Source organism: Staurois parvus, unplaced genomic scaffold (assembly GCF_062004578.1).
Source record: "Staurois parvus isolate SC_StPar_1 unplaced genomic scaffold, SC_StPar_1.0 ptg000159l, whole genome shotgun sequence".
Classification (NCBI taxonomy): domain Eukaryota; kingdom Metazoa; phylum Chordata; class Amphibia; order Anura; family Ranidae; genus Staurois; species Staurois parvus.
In genome coordinates this window covers 6,633,999-6,653,502 of record NW_028317955.1, presented here as the reverse complement: position 1 = coordinate 6,653,502, position 19,504 = coordinate 6,633,999, and the positions used below count along the sequence as shown (strand labels likewise).

Here is a 19,504-nt window from a genome sequence, read left to right as displayed (position 1 = left end):
CACCAGCGATCAACAGTTCACTGGTTCCATGCAGGGTTCCTGCAGACCTGTCAGTATATCTGCTTGGTCATCATACATTCCATATGGGCAAGCAGATACTGACAAGAAGAATCTATGAACTACCACGACACTCCACAAAGCCGTGGTAGTTCATTGAGAACTACAAGCTGACATCAGCAGAGTATGTCGGTACTTGTAGTTCATTAATTCACAGAACTATGTGAATGAATAACATGGCTGTGTGGGCGGAGAGCCGCACTGTTTATAAAAAGTGCCAGCTAGTGCGGAAGTCTCCCAGTACTGCTTTCACAGGGTGGGTGGTGGGAAAATTGGGCAGCGGCTACAGCATTGGGAGCTTATTACATGTACCCAAAGATGAACTCTTCCTTTAACTGGGGAACAGCTGGGGCTGGATAGGACGACTTGCAGAGGCACATGTGGCCCACAAAATACAAGCTAAGCTATACAGGTGTGTTTTACAGGTAACCTCTTGACTTCTGGGCATCAGAGGTAAACAATCTTCTGGTCTGTCGGCTAGTAAACTAAGCCTGACACCACAGATGTTATGAAAGATGGTGGTCAACAATGATTACGACCAGTATCTGGAATAACTTTGCGAACAGCCATAAACTTTATGGGCAAAATCAGGTTACCTGACCATCACCTATGAACCTGGACAATCTATTCCAAGACCATGTTGAGTTTGATTCCATTGGCGGGTACAAAGCCACATTCATAAAGTCTTTATGGTGGAGAACTAGAGTGGATTGCACAGAACTCTGTGACTTCAAGTTTACTGAACACCTTTGGGATGAACTGGAACGCAAATTGCAAGTTAGGTTTGCTCATCCTACATCAATACCTGACCTTTGGCTGACTAAGCATTTGTGGTGGGGTGTGCCTCAACCAAGCTCTTGACTGGTCAGATTTAGGACTTGACACTTAAGCAAGATTTTGGCATTTTCAGATCCACTTTGAAAGCACTAATTCCCTTTTTTAGCATGTACGCTTATACCTCAGGGGATGCTTCAGAGAGTTTAAAGTGCATTATCCAGAACATGGTTACCAAACTATTTAATAGCAAATGACAAGCTGTTTAAATAAGTTACAAGAGAACGTGAGATAAGACCAAGTTAACTTGCAGATAAAGTGCTTCAGTTCTGTAGAGGTGTTGAGCAAACAATTTATGTACTCTAGTGCTTGAATGGCTTCAGTGACTAATTGTAGGATGTTGTCACTTCAGACAGCCAACTTTCAGTACATTTCCACTTCTTTCACCCGTAATTATGGCAATATTTAGTGGATTCGACATGTTGTATAGCTGAATGGAGAGAAGGCTCTGTACTGTTCAACCAAAAGACAAGAAATAAAAACACTTTGCATTCTTTTGAACCCAAACTTTGGAGCTGATCCAGAAGACAAAACCCTTTTATAATACATGGTCCAATGTGCTGCAACAGGGAAGAAATTTAATTCCAGATCCCCAAAAGGCAATCGTATCTCCCTGGATCAACATTAGTGTTCTTTTTATAATCATGGCTATTCTAGCAGACTAGCTTTAAAAGTAACTAACTTGGTAGGACTATCAACCAGGCTGAGCTGTTCTGCTGTTGGTATGATAAATATAGGTCAACTCCTTGGGTAGTGAAGCCAGAGGTGGGATCACAGCCAGACCCACATTTATTTCCTTTTTTTTTTTTTTTTTTTTTTTTTTTTTTAAGTAATGGCAACTCCTTCAATTGTCTGGTTTTTGTTTTAATAAACCCATAGACATTAGATGTCTGGCCAGATGCACTGTCCATGCCTTACGGAGTATTACTTGGCAAAGTGGGATCTGCTATGTGGAAACAGTTCGCCATTGTTTTTTTATCACTGCATCCAAACACATGCCCCTGATGGATGTGTGGGTCTCTATGAATAGTGTGCTGTGGACTTCCATTAAATGGTGGTTAGCTTTGTAGCCATATTCTTTCTATCTTGCATAGAGAACTATGGGGGAAGGGGAGGCAGGGAAGGCGTGCAGTCTACCATGATGACTTAACAGCCTAACTAGTTTAGCTAGGCTGTTGCTTTCGTAAAAGGCTGACAGTTGCTCATGTGGATTTCAACCAAGCAACACTTTACGGTGACGTTGACCTGAGATAAAGAAAAGTTCCTTCCCAGTTTGTAAAACTAACAGCTCTGGGGTTTGTCACATTCTCGGTTCTCAAGCCATCTGCCTTGTATGGTAGATCTGAAGGATGAGCATGGAGTCTTAAATGATTGGTCTACATGATGTAACACGTTTGATCCTGGCGTGCTGTTTTCTGTCATTTCATTTTTTAATGTTTATGAATGCTCAGTTGATTTTCTGTGTTGAGCAAAATGAAAAATGCAGAAACTGCCACCAACTAACAGACATTCGTGCCTTTTAGTCAAAAATAACCTAGCTGCATTAACTATACTTAAAAGAAATCTATTGAGGTGTGAAGGCTACCATTGCTGACTGTTTGGAAAGCACAGAAAAGTCACTGGATCAGCATCACAGCAAGGAAGCTAGCATTTTCAAAATCAGAATTGGCACAATTAGAAAGTGCTTTTTGGGAAGGAGGCTGCCACTGATCCCTTTTAATATACTGGTTTTCTGGCTGCCATGGTAATCCAATGGCTTTGGACCTTTAGGTCAGTGGCTTGGAACAAGTATGCTTACCAGTAATTCTGACTTCATAACATGCTTGTTCAGTCAATGTTTCGTAGTATCCATGCCAGAAGCAGCCAACAACTTTCATTTTCAGAGTGGTCCATACACTCCATATTTTTTCCTGTTTGGTTTCCTTCAAAGACTTCCTGTCATGAGACAAGTATGGGGGATGACTTTGTGGCCATTGTTGGAAATCTGAAAATGCTAGTTGCCCAGTTGTTTGGCTTCAGTACCTGGCACTAGCATGCTGCGAGTGTCAGGTTTTAGAATTCTTCATCCCTGTACTTGCAAAGACATACCATCATGACATTTTGTATGAATATTCTCAAAAGGATAGGTTACTTTCAAAATGTAAGTCTTCAGGTTTCCTTTTGAAGCTGATCTGCTTCTATTTTGCCCTTCACCCTCCTTCCCTTCACCAACATGCTTAGCTTAAATAAACCAATTTCTACTATATACCTGGTTTTAGACCCAGTGATGTCCTCACCAGGTCTCAGCTTTCCTATGCAATGGCTGGTGGGAGAGATCAGCGAAAAGCTGTTCATGGTCTTCTGAAAAAAATCACTCGCCCTACCTCTCATGAGCTCTCCGCTCTAATACAAGCAGTGAGCTGACTTTTGGGGAGTTGGACAAGTATAAGGCTCCATGCACACTGGTTGAAGTTGCTACTTCTACCGGAGTTTCTTTGCCTGTAAAAGCAGCTCAGTGTTATCCTATGTCTCCATGCACATTAGGATGATTAGAGGCATATTTTAAGCTCAATATCTAGAGGTAGGAAAAAACCCTTCTGGTTTGCGCTTTTGATTGGAGCTTTGGTTGGATGTGGGTCTTCAGCAGTGAATATTCCTAGGCAGGCTTCATTTTGCATGCAGATCATTTTAGTTAATGTGGATGTGATGCTGAGACTTCATAATTTAAAAATTGAGATCCAATGAGTAGAAAGGGTGAGCCAGGGAGTGGAAGGCTGAGTAGGAAAGACTAGATATTGGATGTTCTCAGAGGTGGGTTCTAGAGCCATTTCAGTACAGTAGAGGAACCTGTACACCTGTGAAATACTGAAGGTAAGCTTTTGCAGTTTACCTTCAAGTATTTGCACCTCTTTGATCTAGCTAGTTTCTATTACGCTTGCTTTTCTGATCTTCCTGAGTTTCATTAAACTCCATTTTGTACTTTTTCAGTTAATGGAAAGATGGAACAAGCGCTGGAAGCCACACAGTTGTGTTTGAAGCTCCTGGATTCTCACAGCCGGGAGGAGTTCAGACGTCTGCTCTATTTCATGGCCATTGCTGCAGAGCCCTCAGAGTTTAGACTTCAAGAAGAGGTACCGGCTTTGGGTGGATGTGAAAAGTTGTAAGAAGCAGGTTTCTTCTTAGAAAAGTCAGTGTGAGAAATTGCAGCTAGCACCCAACTTTTTTGAGCCATTTTATGAAAGCACTACCCCTGGCAGCCCAGCACGGTGGCCGGCAGGGATTGGTAAGCTTCCGATGCAAACTTGCGATCGGGAGCTTTCTGATTGTGTGATCACAAATCACAGCGGTCACATGACCTTGAAAGTCCACCTCTGCCTCCTGGTATTTAGAAGCTCATAAAGGGCCGGGAGGTGTTGGTGGGAAGGGGTTGACTTTTATGTGGTGCGGGTTCCCCCCCTCCATTCTAAAAACAAATGAATAATGATTAAAGCTGATCTCCAAACAGAAAATAACACTTCATTAATTTTTAAGTGCTTGTGCACATGGGTGCTGAAAGTTTATGCAGGATCTTGCTGGCAGAAAGATCTGCGTAAAGTCAGTTTGTCCCCACTCATCTGGACAATAAAAATTTACTTCATATGAGTTGAGATGTGAATGAGCAGCTATATGGGCATTCACTTTTTTGATTACATCACCCCGTTGGGCACCCTGAATGGCTTTCACATGGCAACGCAGGCACAGATTGACCACCTGTCTGCAGTCATTGAAAATGATGCAGTGTAGACTTGAATACAGCATTTTATGTACATGTGTACATTCATCATTCAATGTGTTTTTTATAAATAAGCATTGCAAGTGTCTAAACTTTGGCTTAATATTAGCCTCATAAATTCCTTTACAGCAGAGCTCAGATTGGGCAAGGGAGGAAAAGTGGCACAAGGAACCAGTCAGTTGTGCAGCAGTACATGTGCATTAAAAGGGGCATGCTGTTAGGAGGAGAGGGCAGAATGACATATAAGCTCATCAGTCTCCTCTAACTTTCCAGTTAGACTGGAGGAGGAACCAGACCTATATGTGTTACGGAAGTAGAGAAAAATTAGGTCTGTCCTGCTAGACAGCTGTGCTGTGTGACAGACTGGATGGTCAGGAATAGAAGCGAAAAATCTTATGACAGGTAAAATGGCTCCCTTTTTAATCCAGCTGTTTTTTTCAGCAGTTGTGCTTTAAGATGTACTCTTCTATACTTGCCTGGAGTCGCTAGGGTTGAGTGGAAACGATATAGAATAATCTTGCATGAGTGTAGACTTTGATCCTCCTTTTTAAATTTAAAAGTAAAATAAATGCAGCCTAAAGGCAATGGAAATATGAGAACTGCTCAGAAGAAGCAAAGTATTCTGAATTTCAAACCAAACTATTTGTGTTTCTGTCTGTCGTAAAATGTGAGCAATGCTGAGGAAGACTGTTGTGCCGAGGGGGTGATTCTTTCAAATAACTGTTTTGGGTTTTTTTTTCAGAGTGAAAACCGAATGACTGTAAAGAGAAAGTTCTCTCGCGCCATTGTCGACCACAAGAATCTGTCCAAGGGAAAGTCTGACTTGCTGGTGCTTTTCCTGCTGGACCACCACAAGGATGTGTTCAAGGTAACTAGGTTGATATGTTTGGATAATGTGAACTTATTCTGTGACACGGTACCAAGTACCATAATCATTCAAAGAAGATTTTATTGGATGAAGAATTCTTTGATTTGGGTCAGCTTCCATTTTGATCTTGGTCAAAAAACAGTGGCTGTAGGCAGGGGCATATCTGCTGCAGGGCAAACAAGGTGCCTTCAGTGGGTCTTTTTTTTTTTTTTTTTTTTTTTTTGGGGGGGGGGGGGGGCGGCAGCTCCTCCCCCAGGCAACTGGAATATCATCCATGGGTGCAGGGTGTACACTACACGCATAAATATTGTCAGGCGCTACAGCAGTGGTTAAGTATCCCCGCATAGTGCCCCCTTAGCTCAGTTGCAGTCTCTTCCTGCTGTTCCCCTCCCCAGGGCGGCTGCGTGGTATTCTTCTCTGTCCAGTGACTGTGTCCCAGTGCTAAGGTGTCATGCCCTGAGCCATGTTCCCCCTTCTCTTCCCCCCCCCCCCCGACAACTTTCCCTGGGTGTTTCAGCTGCTGCAGAATTTCTGGGGGGGGGTCTGCTGGGTTTTGTGGGGCAGGGCAGTGATTGGCAGTTGTGCGGTTCCCAAACCCCAAATACCCCCCTCCTCCCTGCCTCTCCATCATAATCAATAACCCCCTCCCCACTATAAATAATAGCACCCTCTGCAGAGGTGGAGCCTAAAGGAGGGAGTGGAGTTTAGATTAAGGGGTGGATCTTAAATAGTAAGGGTGGGACAAACTTAGATGGTGGGGGGGCGGTGGGGATTTTAGTCTTGCCTAGGGCAGCCCAAAACCAAAATACACCACTGGCTATAGGGCTTGTTGGCAGAGGGTGGGGGAGGAAAACGGGTGGTCAATGGTAAAACCCTGCAAGAGGGTCTTACAAGGGTTGAGGTGCAGTTTCTAGATGGGCTACATTTAGGAAGACTTGAGAGAATCGTTTTGTTTCCAAGTGCTTTATGATGCTGAAAAAGTTAATCTCCCAGGGAATTTGGCAAGTGATGGATCTCAGTTGCTAAGACCTCATGCACACACGTTTTTTGTTTTTTTGCTCCCATAGATGCCTTTGCTCCATGGGAGGGAAAAATCAACTGGATAAAAGTTCCAAAAGCTGTTTTTGCTGTGCACGTGGCCAGAATATTGATTCTGGCTATTGAAATTAATGCATGAACGTGCATAAACATGATGGCCTTAATGCGTGATTTGGCGCTTCCCCCACCCCAAAACTCTTCTCTCCTGAAGGGCGCTCGTGGTGAATTTCTTTTTTGTCTCTAAATTCTCCTGCCTGTAAATGCAGATTTGTGCATGGGTACATTTGACTTTTTTATACCTAATAAATGTCCCTCTAACTCCTGTAAAAGTTTTTTGTTTTTGATGTCCTGTGTGCACAAGACTTTACCTGCACAAATATTAGTTTTTTGAACACATGGAGCCTTCCAATTGGTCCATCACTACAATTTTTTGTTTTCCATTTGGTCCCAAACCACAGTTGTAATAAAATAGTCAGTCTGATGGTTGGCACACCAGAGCTGCAGATGGAAATAGTAATGCAACATTCTAGGCTTATGTAATTTTAATTTATTTTTTTGTTAGATTCCTGGAAGTTTGCACAAAATGGTCAGCGATAAGCTGGTGGCTATACAGCAGGGAAGAGATCCAGACAAAGACACAGGTAGATATATCACAAATGTCCTTTTCCAGCCAAATGTTTTTCTGGTGATTGTTCACATGGTTCTAACATATGGGTACTTTAAAAAAAAAAAATAATGCCTTTTGAACAATGATTGGGCCCTATACATAACTGCATTTCCTAGTCCTATGGATGGTGTGATATTCCAGAAACTGCAGCCTGTGAAATGCCCAGAAACAAGCATTTGTCCGTTGTGGCTTGCAGCACTTTCTTGGTTTTTGTAATTGTTTTAGATCACTGCAGATGATTGCCTCCCATGTGTTTGCTTGACTGGTTCTCTTTAATAGAAATCGACCTTCATTCTTGCAGAAAGGAACACGTGACGTTAATATGCCCATGCAGGATAAAGCAACAGGTTCACCTTAATGGAGATCCTCCAAAGACGCATACCTGCTTTCTTTTTTCTCTCCAGCCAGTCGGTTCAGTTCAAAGTGAAAGCAAAGCCATGCAGGAGTGGAGTTGGAGTCCTAGCTTACACAGGGCTATGGATTTGCCTTGTGACAGCACAGTTCAAGCCAATACGGTCACATGCTTCTCTAAACTTGGATTTGCTGGCTATTTCCTTTTGGCTTAATGGAGTTGCGGAGGAGGGAAGGAAAGCAAAATATGCTGGGGAGGGTTGAGGGATTGCAGCAAACACATTACATTTTCTCCTTTTTATAATCCACATACAGACTTATGTTAGTTGCTGTATACACACAACTTTTCTGGATGGGGAAATTAGTGTGTGTGTGTGTGTGTGTGTGTGTGTGTGTGTGTGTGTGTGCGCTCAAAATAATAGCGGGCAGACATCACTAACCTGATCAATCACTGTTTTTGGTAGAGATCTTTCTACATGGCAAATAATTTGCTAGCAGGTATAGTAGAGTAATAGAAATCCAACAGTCATGACATGCATGCTACTGATTCTGTGTAATTGAATCACTAATTGAAAGGGGCATGTTCAAAATAAAAGCAGTGTGGAGTTCTATTAGTGAGGTCATTCATTCTTTGAAAAACAGGTGGCAATTATTGCCCTTATTTAAGGAAGGAAGGCAGCAAATGTTGTACATGCTGGTTACAGTGCATTTCTCTCTGAAATTCTGAGGAAAAGGGGTCGTTCCACACATTGTTCAGAAGAACAGCGTACCTTGATTAATAAGTTGATTGGAGAGGGGAAAACATATAAAGAAGTGCAGAAAATGACAGGCTGCTCAGCTAAAATGATCGCAAATGCTTTAAAATGGCAACCAAAACCTGAAAGATGTGGAAGAAAGCGAAAAACTACCATTCCAATGGATAGAATAGCCAAAATGGCAAGGACTCGGCCAACAATCAGCTCCAGGAAGATGAAAGAAGGTGTAAAGTTCCCTGTGAGTACTGTTACAATTAGACGCCTATGTGAAGCCAAGCTATCTGCAAGAAGCCCCCGCAAAGTCCCACTGTTGAAAAAGACATGTGCTGAAGAGGTTACAATTTGCCAAAGAGCACATTGACTGGTCTAAAGAGAAATGGCGCAACATTTTGTGGACTGATGAAAGTAAGATTGTTCTTTTTGAGTCTAGTGGCCGGAGACAGTTTGTCAGACGACCCCCAAACACTGAATTCAAGCCACAGTACACTGTGAAGACAGTGAAGCATGGTAGTGCAAGCATCATGATATGGGGATGTTCCTCATACTACGGTGTTGGGCCTATTTATCGCATACCAGGGATCATGGATCAGTTTGAATACATCAGAATACTTGAAGAGGTCATGCTGCCTTATGCTGAAGAGGAAATGCCCTTGAAATGGGTGTTCCAACAAGACAACGACCCCAAACACACCAGTAAACGTGCAACATCTTGGTTCCAGACCAACAAGATTGACGTTATGGAGTGGCCAGCCCAATCCCCGGCTCTTAATCCAATAGAAAACTTGTGGGCTGACATCAAAAATGCAGTTTGAGGCAAGTTGGTTGACTCCATGCAACACAGATGTACAGCAGTTCTCAGAAACAGTGCTTATACAGCTAAATATTAAATGATTCAAAGGAAAGCAAAATCTTCAAACATTTTTCAGTTTATATAGTGAATGTTTGAGTTTGTAAAGAAGAATACAAACACTGCTATTTTTTTGAACAGTCTAATCACTTTTCCTAAATTGTTTTAGAGGAACACAAATTTGCTTTATTTTTCTTCATGTTTCTATTTGGAATAGAATGTGTCGTGTTCCCAATGCATTTGTGTGTATGGAAATAAAAGCTATTAGAAGGATTTTGAGCTTTATTCACTTTTTTCAACACACTGCTATTATTGTGTGTATATATGTATACACTCTGTATTCCCAGTTGAGTGATTGACCTTTTTTGTCCTGGAGGCAGTTTTGAAAGATAATAGTGTTGGGAAACTAAATTTTACAAAATCTTGACTTTCTTTTCACTTCCTGTTGCATTTCCAGAGCAGGAAGTGAAGACTAATCCAGGGACATAACTGGCTTTCTTGCTGTTAGGGGTGCACCAATACCTGCTTAAGGCAGAGTAGTAGTACTGATACTTTCTCAAGTATTTGCAGATAGCCTGTTAATACCTATTTTGCCATTGGATTAATTTTTTTTTTCTTTTTATAGTTTACACCGTGCAGCTTGTCATGCAATTTGACAGTTCAAAATCGCATGACGAGTTGCAAGCCATCTGAGATTTTGTTGCGACTTGCGTTGACTTCTGTTAAATGAAGTTAGTCCAAATTGCACTGTAAGTGCGATTTCAAAGCTACAGATTGGTGTGATTTGGACCTCCCAATTTCATTGTGGCTTGCTACATTTTGTTTCCACAGAAGTGGATGCGAGTTGCAATGGAATCGCCAAAAATAGTGCATGAACTTTTTTCAAAATCAGAGCCAGTTGGCATTGCACTGATTGAACAGTTCCACAGGCTGTTCATTTGAACTGTCAAATCACATGACAAATTGCATTGGTGTGAAGTATCTGTTTTCAGTATTTGAGCATTTGCAGGAGTACATTTTTACTTCTGTAAATGCTTAGTATTGGCACAGATACTGTTATCGGTTCAACACTTGCTGTATTCACCACTAAAATAATAAAATGTGGCAATGAAGTCAGGGGATGGAGAGATCAGAAATCATTTAGCCATGGTTCACACCAGTGCAACTTGTTACATGACTTAAGAGTTTTTAAAGTCATATGACAAGTTGCACCCCATTAGAGGCATTAGAACCGTGCAAATCTGTGTGACTCCAGTCACAGCAACTTTGAAAAAGGTTAATGCATTATTTGTGTCATTTTAACAGATGTCAATGCTAGTTGAAATGAAGTGCAGTGTGTCAGCAAGGCGCAATGAAGTAGCACTGAATAGTGAGCTTTGATGTTGCACAAAGTAGATAAGTTTCAAAGCTGCTCTGGTGTGAACCGGGGCTTAATGCACACAAGCAGCCTAAGCCCTGTTTTGATTTCAAAGCTGCTTGTCAGTGCAATTTCATGTGCGGCATGCCTACATCTGTGGTACTTCATGCACAGATGTCAATGCAGGTTGCACATGAAATCGCCAAAATTAGTGCATAAACCTTGTTCAAAATCGGCAAGTCGGGGTTGCACTGATTTGAATGGTTCCACAGGCTGTCCATTTGAACTGTCAAATAGCATGACAAATCGCATTGGTGTGAATGAGAGCTAAATGTGTATATCTTGCTTCTATATAGCAGTTTCAAGTACACTTTTCTCTTGGTGTAAGATGCAGAAGCAATACAGAGAAAGGCTTGTTGAGCAGAGATGCGGGATTGTGATTATTCAGGCTAAAGGAACAAAGCTGCTGGTGGTGACATTTTTTTGAAATGTAATTTTTGTCTTTTTGTTCTCAGGTTATGCCTTTTGCCAAAGAATGGAGAAGAGCGAATTTGATTCTGCCACACAAAAAACAACACGGACAGAACTGTGGACTTTGTTGAAAACTATATATGAGAACACTAAGCTGTCCCCTAAAGAAAAGAAGCGTCTTCTGGGTCAGTTCTACAAAAGTCACCCAGAAATATTCATCCAGTTCTTTGGTGACAGAGTCAGCACGGTGTATAAATAATATATTGTAAATATGTAATAACATGTAAATGTCAAGTGTCCATATTGTATATGAATGTCTATTTTGCACATTAATAAAAGAAAAGCTTTTTTTTTTTAAATTTGGTGGCATGTAAATGGCATGAACACACATAGGGATGAATCAGACTGCACATAAAGGTACCTGAGCAGAGTGCACAGGTGATGTCCTAAACACCTAGTTTGCTTGATGGAGGTTGTCTGTTTAATAAAAAAAAAAAAAAAAAAAAAAAATCCCATAGCCCATGACTTTTAATGAATGGACCCATACATGTCCCAGGATCCATCACCATCCTCACCTAGGCTAGTTCTTCACTAGCCTCCGGGTTCCCAGTGCTGGCATCCTAACTGTGGGCAGGTGCCTGTGCAGCTTTCGGCTTCACAACCGGGTGCCGACTGCACATGCACGAGTCATGCTGTGCTTTGTGAATGGGACCGGTTGTGTCCTGACCTGAACCCTACTGAACAAATTTTGGATTGATTGAAAGGCCTACTGCAAGAAAGGTCTTGTCCAGCATTGGTAGCTAATTTTTATAATTTCACTTTTGGTTGAAGATTAATGAATTTTCAGATACACTCCAAAATCTTGTTGAAAGTCTACCCAGAAGAGTGGAGGCTGTTATAGCCGCAAGGGTTGGGCAAGTCATTAAGGTCCATGGATTTAAATGTCATTCAAGCTCATTTGTCTGAACTTTCATCTATCTAGTGTCTTATTTTAGCATAATAGGATTTCTGTACTAATGCCCACTCTTGCAAGAGTAGGTTTGTATGGGGCATTCCAGGGCTGTCCTTGAAGTTCTTTGGCCATTTTGCATGCTTCACTATTGTAGAGTTAAAGGACACATTCCCCCCCAAATTATACTTACCTAGGTGGATGCAGCATCTGTCCGTTGCTGGCAAAAAGTGAGAACTCTGTGATCACATGACCGCTGAGTTCTCACAGCTGCTCTGAGCAGAGAGCGGTGACTGTCAGTCCCCCCCCCCCCCCCCCCCCCGTGCTCACTAAACTGCTGGGCTATGGAGTGGGTGGGAATAGCTGGCTCAGGCTCTCAGCAGATTGCCGATCCAGGTGCTGCTCCAAACTGGGGTGGATCCGATGTTTAAATTGGGATCTTTTCCCCAGTTTCAGCCTGCTGTCAGCTAAACACAGGTCACAGCAGTGCAGAACAAACTGCACTCTTGTGATCCACAGGAGAAGTACAGCCAAAAGAGCTTTGGCTGTACTTCAAGTTTAAGGTACAGAAGGTCAGTTGGCAATTTTCCCAGAGGTCCTCCAGCTGTAAACTATACAGCTTCTGTGAGTTGATCAAATGTCTAGGTCTGGTAATACAATTTGTGCTTCTGAATATTTTGTTGAAATCTTGGCATTGTAAACCAGGTGGACAGAACATGTTCAAGAAGTATCAAAAGCAAAATAACGTGAGCAAAAAATTAACTATTCATAACAACCTGAAGTAACCGATTTTACTTGTTGCCGTGTTGAGCACTTTTTTAGATCCAATATTTGTGCAATGGTTTTTTTAAAACAATACAGCTGTATCTGGCTGAATACATTTTTTTTTCATATGTAATGTATACTTAAACCTTTTGCAACTACAAGAGAATGTAATGCTGAAAATCTTCATCGATGACGGTTTCACTGTTTTTAAGGCTTGGCTCACATAGTTGGGTCCATATATATTTGGACACAGGCACAATTTTTAGTTTTTTCAGGTATTTACCAAAACATATTCAAGCTATAGTTATAATGGATATGGGCTGAAATTGCACACTCAGGTTTAATTTGAGGGTATGTACATCCGAAGTGGAAGAAGGGTTTAAGAATTACAGCTCTTAAGAGTAGCCATCCCCCATATTTTTTTTTCTTCAAGGGGCCAAAAGTAATTGGACAATTGACTAAACAGTTGTTTGATGGCCAGGTGTGGGCTACTCCTTCGAAATTTCTTCAATTGAGTAGGTAAAGGTCTGGAGTGTTTCAAGTGTGGTATTTGCATTTGGAATCTCTTGCTGTGAACCTACATCATGCGTTCAAAAGAGCTGTCCATGCAAGTGAAACAGGCCATTGTAAGGCTTCAAAAACGAAACCAATCCATCAGAGAGATAGCAGCAACATTAGGAGTGGCCAAATCAACAGTGGTACATTCTGAAAGAAGAATGCACTGGTGAGCGCAGCAACATAAAAAGGCATGGACATCCATTAAAGACAACAGTGGTGGATGACCGCAGGATCCTCTCTATGGTACAGAAAAACCCATTCTCAACATCCAGACAAGTGAAGGACACTCTCCAGGAGGTGGGCGTATCATTGTCAATGTGTACAATCAAGAGAAGACTTCACAAGAGCAAATAGAGTTCACAAGATGCAAACCATAAGCCTGAAGAAAAGAAAAGCCAGATTAGACTTTGCCCCAAAAAAAGCCAGATCAGTTCTGGAAAAGCATTCATTGGACAGATGAAACTAAGATGAATCTGTCCCAGAATGATGGGAAGAAAAGTGTGGAGAAGGCTTGGAACAGCTCATGATCCAAAGCACACAGTGTCATCTGTAAAACATGGTGGAGGCAATGTGATGGCATGGGCATGCGTGGCTTACAGTGGCACTGGGTCATTGGTGTTTATTGATGATGTGACAGAAGCAGCCGGATGAATTCTGCAGTGTTTAGAGATATACTGTCAGCCTAGATTCAGCCAAATGCAGCAAAGGTGATTGGACAGCACTTCACAGTACAGGTGGACAATGATCCAAAACATACTATGAAAGCAACCCAGGAGCTTTTGAAGGAAAAATGGAATATTCTGCAATGGCCGAGTCAATCACCTGATCTCAACCCCATCGAGCATGCATTTCACTTGCTGAAGGCAAAACTAAAGGCAGAAAGACCCACAAAGAACTGAAGACAGCTGCAGGTAGAGCTTGGCAAAGCATTAGAAAGGAGGAAACCCAGTCTTTTTGGTAATGTCCATGGGTTCCAGACTTCAGGCAGTCATTGCCAGTAAAGGATTCTCAACAAAATATTAAAATGAACATTTTATTTATGATATTCATTTTGTCCAGTTACTTTTGGTCCCTTGAAAAAGGGGGGGATGGCTTCTCTTAAGAGATGTAATTCCTAAACCCTTCCTCCAATTTGGATGTACATACCCTCAAATTAAACCTGAGAGTGCACTTTCAGCCCATATCCATTATATAACTATAGCTTGAATATGTTTTGCAAGGGCTGAACTGCTGTAATACTGACACTCAATGGCTGAATATCTCCTTGCTATGGGAACTCTGCCATACTAAAGTCTCTATCTGCTCAACCCAGCTCTGATGAAGAAGGGAGCACCCTTCGAAACGCGTTAGCCTTCACCCCCCCCCCCCCTCCTTTTTTGATTTACCTGTAACCCTGTTTGGATTATGGTTACTTATGCCTGTTATACCATCACTTTGTGAGTACATTTCCTTATTAATAAAATTAGTCACTATTTATTGAGGTAATGCGCAAGGTTTGTGCGCTCTTTCTTTCATCTTCCTATACAGTTTTATTAAGCTTCCCCAGCTTCATGTTAGAGCTGCACAACCTCTGATCACCAGCGGATGAACACACAACACGCTGCTTGTCACTAACGCCTGTTTGATCTGAGTCTTTGAGCGCAGGAGATAATGGGTCTTTGGTGTATGTTTTGCAAAATACCTGAGAAAAAAACTAAAATTATGCCTGTGTCCAAATATATATGGACTTAACTGTATATGCATTTGATGCTTTCACCAGTGCTTTTTGCAGGTTTTTTTTTTTTTTTTTTTCTACATGCAATTTTGATGGTTTTTACAGCGTTTTTGTTCAGTTTTTTTTTTTGTTTTTTTTTTTTTTTGGCCAGAATAAAAATGTGGCAAATGCACTGCCATGCATTTCAGCAGCTTCTCCCTTGAACTCTATTGTGGCAAAAACACTGCTTTATTGCTTTAATAAAAAAAAAAAAAAAAAAAAGTTCCTGACCATTTCCAAAAATGCAGCAGCTCAAAACAGCAGATATTACCACGTTCTATAGGAAACCATGTTAAATGGACTTTGGTGTGAATGGAGCCTTAAGTGGTAAGTCAAACTAGATTTCCTCTTCAGAGCATATTTTATTCTCTTGAGGGCAGCACCACTAAATTCCTCTTCTCTGTGCCTCCAGGACCTATGAACTCCTGTGTGAGTCTCTCGCTTTGTGCTATAAATCTGTATGCAGCACACACAGCCAGGGTGAGGACACAGTGCAAAAGTCACACCTCAACCTTGGTGATTGACAGTGGCTCTGTCCCACTTGCATTGGCTGTGTGGTGCTCCTGAACAACTATACGTAGAGTTATAGTACAGAGCAGGAGCTTGCTTGTTGCAGAGATTCACACACAGAAATTCAAAAGTCCTGATGGCACAGGGGCATAGAATAGGAATATAGCGGCATAGGCAGGGGACAAATAAAAAAATTAATAGTTTTTAGGAGGAAATAAAACAAATTTAAAAAAAAAAAAAAACCCATAAAGCATGTAAGTGTATTTAGGGAAAAATTGGCCTTAAAAACTACTTTTAGACTATGTGTAAAACCTTCCTTTCCCAGCCACATGCTCGGCCATTCTGACAGGCAAAGCTGACATTTTCGGGTGTTTTTTTTTTTTTTTTTTTTTAAACCGTCCCTATGATAGTCGGCCTCACTGACCAATAGGAATATGCAGGAAGGGGTAGGTAAATGTCAACCCTGTCAGGCCCAGTGTTCAGCTAAAAAAACGGGACTGGAGCATGCTTCGGGGTTGTGCACCTATAACTGCACCTTGCCACAAGCGGGAAACAAGTAAGCTGGTGGTTTCTATATCTGTTTGCATTCATCTGTTTGTTCCTAGGTTATCAGCTAGCCTGTATGCTGTCACCTAGGGCCCCTTAGTGCAGGGCCCTGTTGGGCTGCCCTTCTGTAGGGATTCTTAGTTTAGTGGTCCTACCAATCCCCCCTCAACTGGTTCACTTTAGACATGGCTCCTGAGAGGTGGAGGAATCTGCCAGGGCCTGTAGAGGTCTCCTCTGCAATGAAAGAGGAGTTGGCTTCCACCTTCCAATCTTTAGGTATCACTTGGCAGATAGATCTCTCCCCAACATGTTCTGTGCCCAGAGCACTTACTCCTGTGGTGGCAGCTGTAGGGTCTCCTCCGAAGGTAGATCCTGTGGGGGTGCACTGACCCTACTACTTTCCAGACTGATTTATCTAGCAAGATTAACCCTTTTTTTTTTTTTTTTTTTTTTTTTTTGGAAAGCTGATTTCAATTTCACTTGCCATGCCCAGGCCTCATAACTGCCAGACCTGTTGAATCAAGAAATCACTTAAATAGAAGCATTTTGACAAAGTGAAGCATGCTAAAAGATCTCAAAAAGCAACACATCTAAAGAAATTCAAGAACAGATGAGAAACAAATTAATTGAAATGTATCAGTCTGGAAAGGGTTACAAAGCCATTTCTAAGGCTTTGGGACTCCAGCGACTCACATTGAGAGCCATTATCCAGAACTAGAGAAATCTTGGAGCAGTAGTGAACCATCCCAGGAGTGGCCGACCTACCAAAATTATTCCAAGGGCACAACGACTGCTCATTCAGGAGGTCCTAAAAGATCCAAGAATAACATCTAAAGAATTGCAGGCCTCATGTGCCTCAGTTAAGATCAGTGTTCACGAATTTAATAATAAGACGACTGGGCAAAAATGGCATCCATGGGAGAGTTCCAAGGCAAAAGCCACTGCTGACCAAAAAGAACACAAAGACTCATCACATTTGCCAAAAAAAAACTTGATTATGCCCAAGACTTTTGGGCAAATATTCTGTGGACTGATGAGACAAAAGCTGAACTTTTTGGAAGGTGTGCGTTCCGTTCCATTGAGCATAAAGCTAACAGCATTTCATAAGAAGAACATCCTACAACAGTCAAACGTGGTGGTGGTAGTGTGGTCTGGGACTGCTTTGTAGGTACACAGCCTTAGTACAAGTCCATCTTTTTTGGACCTAAGGTATTAAGGCATCTACAGCCTGATATGGAGTAACCATTTTGTGCTAGACAGGTGGTTTTGCAAAGGTAGTCTGCATGGGATTCATGGGATATTTAAACTCTTGCCAGAACCTTGGCTTAAATCCAGTGTTAACTATGCTTCCTCTGTCTTTCATCTCTGATTACTGCCACCTGTAAAATCTTGGGGTGCTTCAGAAATTGGATGTTGCGTAGGTCAATTGACCAATACAACTCAGTTGTATGTACTGTATGTTTCAGCTTATCCCTCAATTGCATTTTTTTTCACAGCCTTTAGTTGGATTAGGGTGCATTCACACTTATGATTGCACCCTGTGTGCAATCAGCTGCTTGAACCCCATCAGGAGTTGCGGCAATTGGCTGCGAGTAGGCAACCCATTGAAAGCAATGGGAGGCTGCTGGCTCTCACAGCTAGTCATGCCTTTTTGCATGTAATCAATCAGCGATCACGTGCAGTCTGCATCCAGGGCTGATCACTTGCATTTGATTGCTGCTTGAGCAGGAGACACAGGCGACAATTGGAGCCATAGGATCCTGCTGCTGTCAAACTCCTGCAAGGAGAGAAAGGGGATGAGGTTTACCAGCGCTGTGTGTGTCTATAGATGCACACAGCCTGGGCTGGAAGTGCACCCACATGGGTGTCGTCTCAGCACACGGCTCACTGAGAGGGCATCTGCAGGAAGGAAGAGCAGAGAGCTTTGGCATGGGAAGAGAAGGTAAAGAACTGCTCCATACAATTCCATTGCACAGAGCAGGTAAGCATAACCTTTTTTTTTTAATTAAAACAAATACCCTTTACAATCAATTCCTCTTTACAATGTAATGTCTTGTACTGCTTTTTTGCCATAATAAAAAGTATCTGACCTAAATAAATGGCTGTATAAAATCCTTCAATTGCCCTGTTTATTAAGTCCTGAACTGACCAAGACCTCACTAGGATTTGGTTCTATTATAACTGATTATTTTTTTTAATCACTCCTGTGTAACTTTGAGCTCTTTTCTGATATGGCTTAGACTTTTCCCTGCAGTTTAGATGGCCAGTTGAATGAAATAAAAAAATACAAACAAAAACGGATTCCTCCATAAACAAAAATTAGTTGGATGAAGCAGGGGCGGACTGACAACTCATGGGGCCCCCGGGCAATAGGGGATCATGGGGCCCCTGTGTCCTTGCCCAAACTCAAAAAAGCCTATGAAAAAGTTACCAGGGGCCTCTCATGGGGCCCCCTACTGACCCCTGGCCCTCGGGCAGTGCCTGAGTTACCAAATGGTCAGTCCGCCCCTGGGATGAAGGAATATCTGGGTATGGGACCTACCCCATGTGACAGTCTTTGGGCCTGAGTAGCTAGTCCAGTGACATCCACCCAACCAAAATCAGACACCAGAAATTACTCTGGGTGGGGAGGGATTGTGAATGAGTATACCATGCTGTGGATGGTGGATTATTAGGCAGCAGGAATAGGCAGGTGACAGTGTTTTTTTTTTCTTGTCTCGTTATATTTTTTTAAATCCATTTTGGTATTCGAAGTTTTGAGCCCTGAGGAAGTCACGTGATCCGTGATGCAACGTGTAGGACAGAAGCATGGTGACGTCATATCCGATAAGGATGGCAGCCGCCATCTTGGTACTCCCATTCACATACACCTTCCCTGCACTTTTTTACTGCAAGAATTTTGCATACAGATCTATTTTAACCCCCCTGGCGGTATTCCCGAGTGTAACTCGGAGTTAACTTTCAGTACCAGAAGCGGTAACACCGAGCTACACTTGGGAATACACTCTGGGATCCCTCCAGCACTTACCTTGTCCTGTGCTCCCACAATGTCCCCCCTGCAGCGTCCCCGGCCATGTCCTCTGACCGGTGCCGGCATCCATTTTCCGGGTTCCGATCCCTGCGAGCATTGGAACGTATGGGGGACAGAACCGGCGGGAATTTAAGAAATGTAAAAATTTGACATTCACTCAGTACACTAAAATCTGATAGTATTACATTACTGTATCAAACCAATTCACATACATTTTGTCCCGAGTGCTTTGTCCTGTGCCCTGCCTGCATTTTTACTGTTCTTTCTGCCTGGAAACTGAGAAACGTCCATGGTGTCCAAAAAGCGTCCCTTTAGGTCAAAAGCGGTTTTAGACCAGCTAGAGAACAGTGATAGTAAATAAGAACCACTTATTGAGTGATAATGATTTGTGGGGAA

At 42.2% G+C, this 19,504-nt stretch overlaps 1 protein-coding gene across 1 annotated transcript in view; it reads left to right on the top strand.

Moving 5' to 3' along the window:
• DEPDC7 (DEP domain containing 7) overlaps positions 1–11,355 on the top strand; it is a 38,099-nt gene extending 26,744 nt beyond the window's left edge. Inside the window, exons 6-9 of the mRNA XM_089675883.1 lie at positions 3,859–4,001; positions 5,385–5,510; positions 7,111–7,189; positions 11,041–11,355. Of these exons, the coding sequence (XP_089532009.1) occupies positions 3,859–4,001; positions 5,385–5,510; positions 7,111–7,189; positions 11,041–11,255 (563 nt within the window). The 3' untranslated portion in view covers positions 11,256–11,355. The remainder of the gene's footprint in view (positions 1–3,858; positions 4,002–5,384; positions 5,511–7,110; positions 7,190–11,040) is intronic.
• Positions 11,356–19,504: the final 8,149 nt, after the last annotated feature.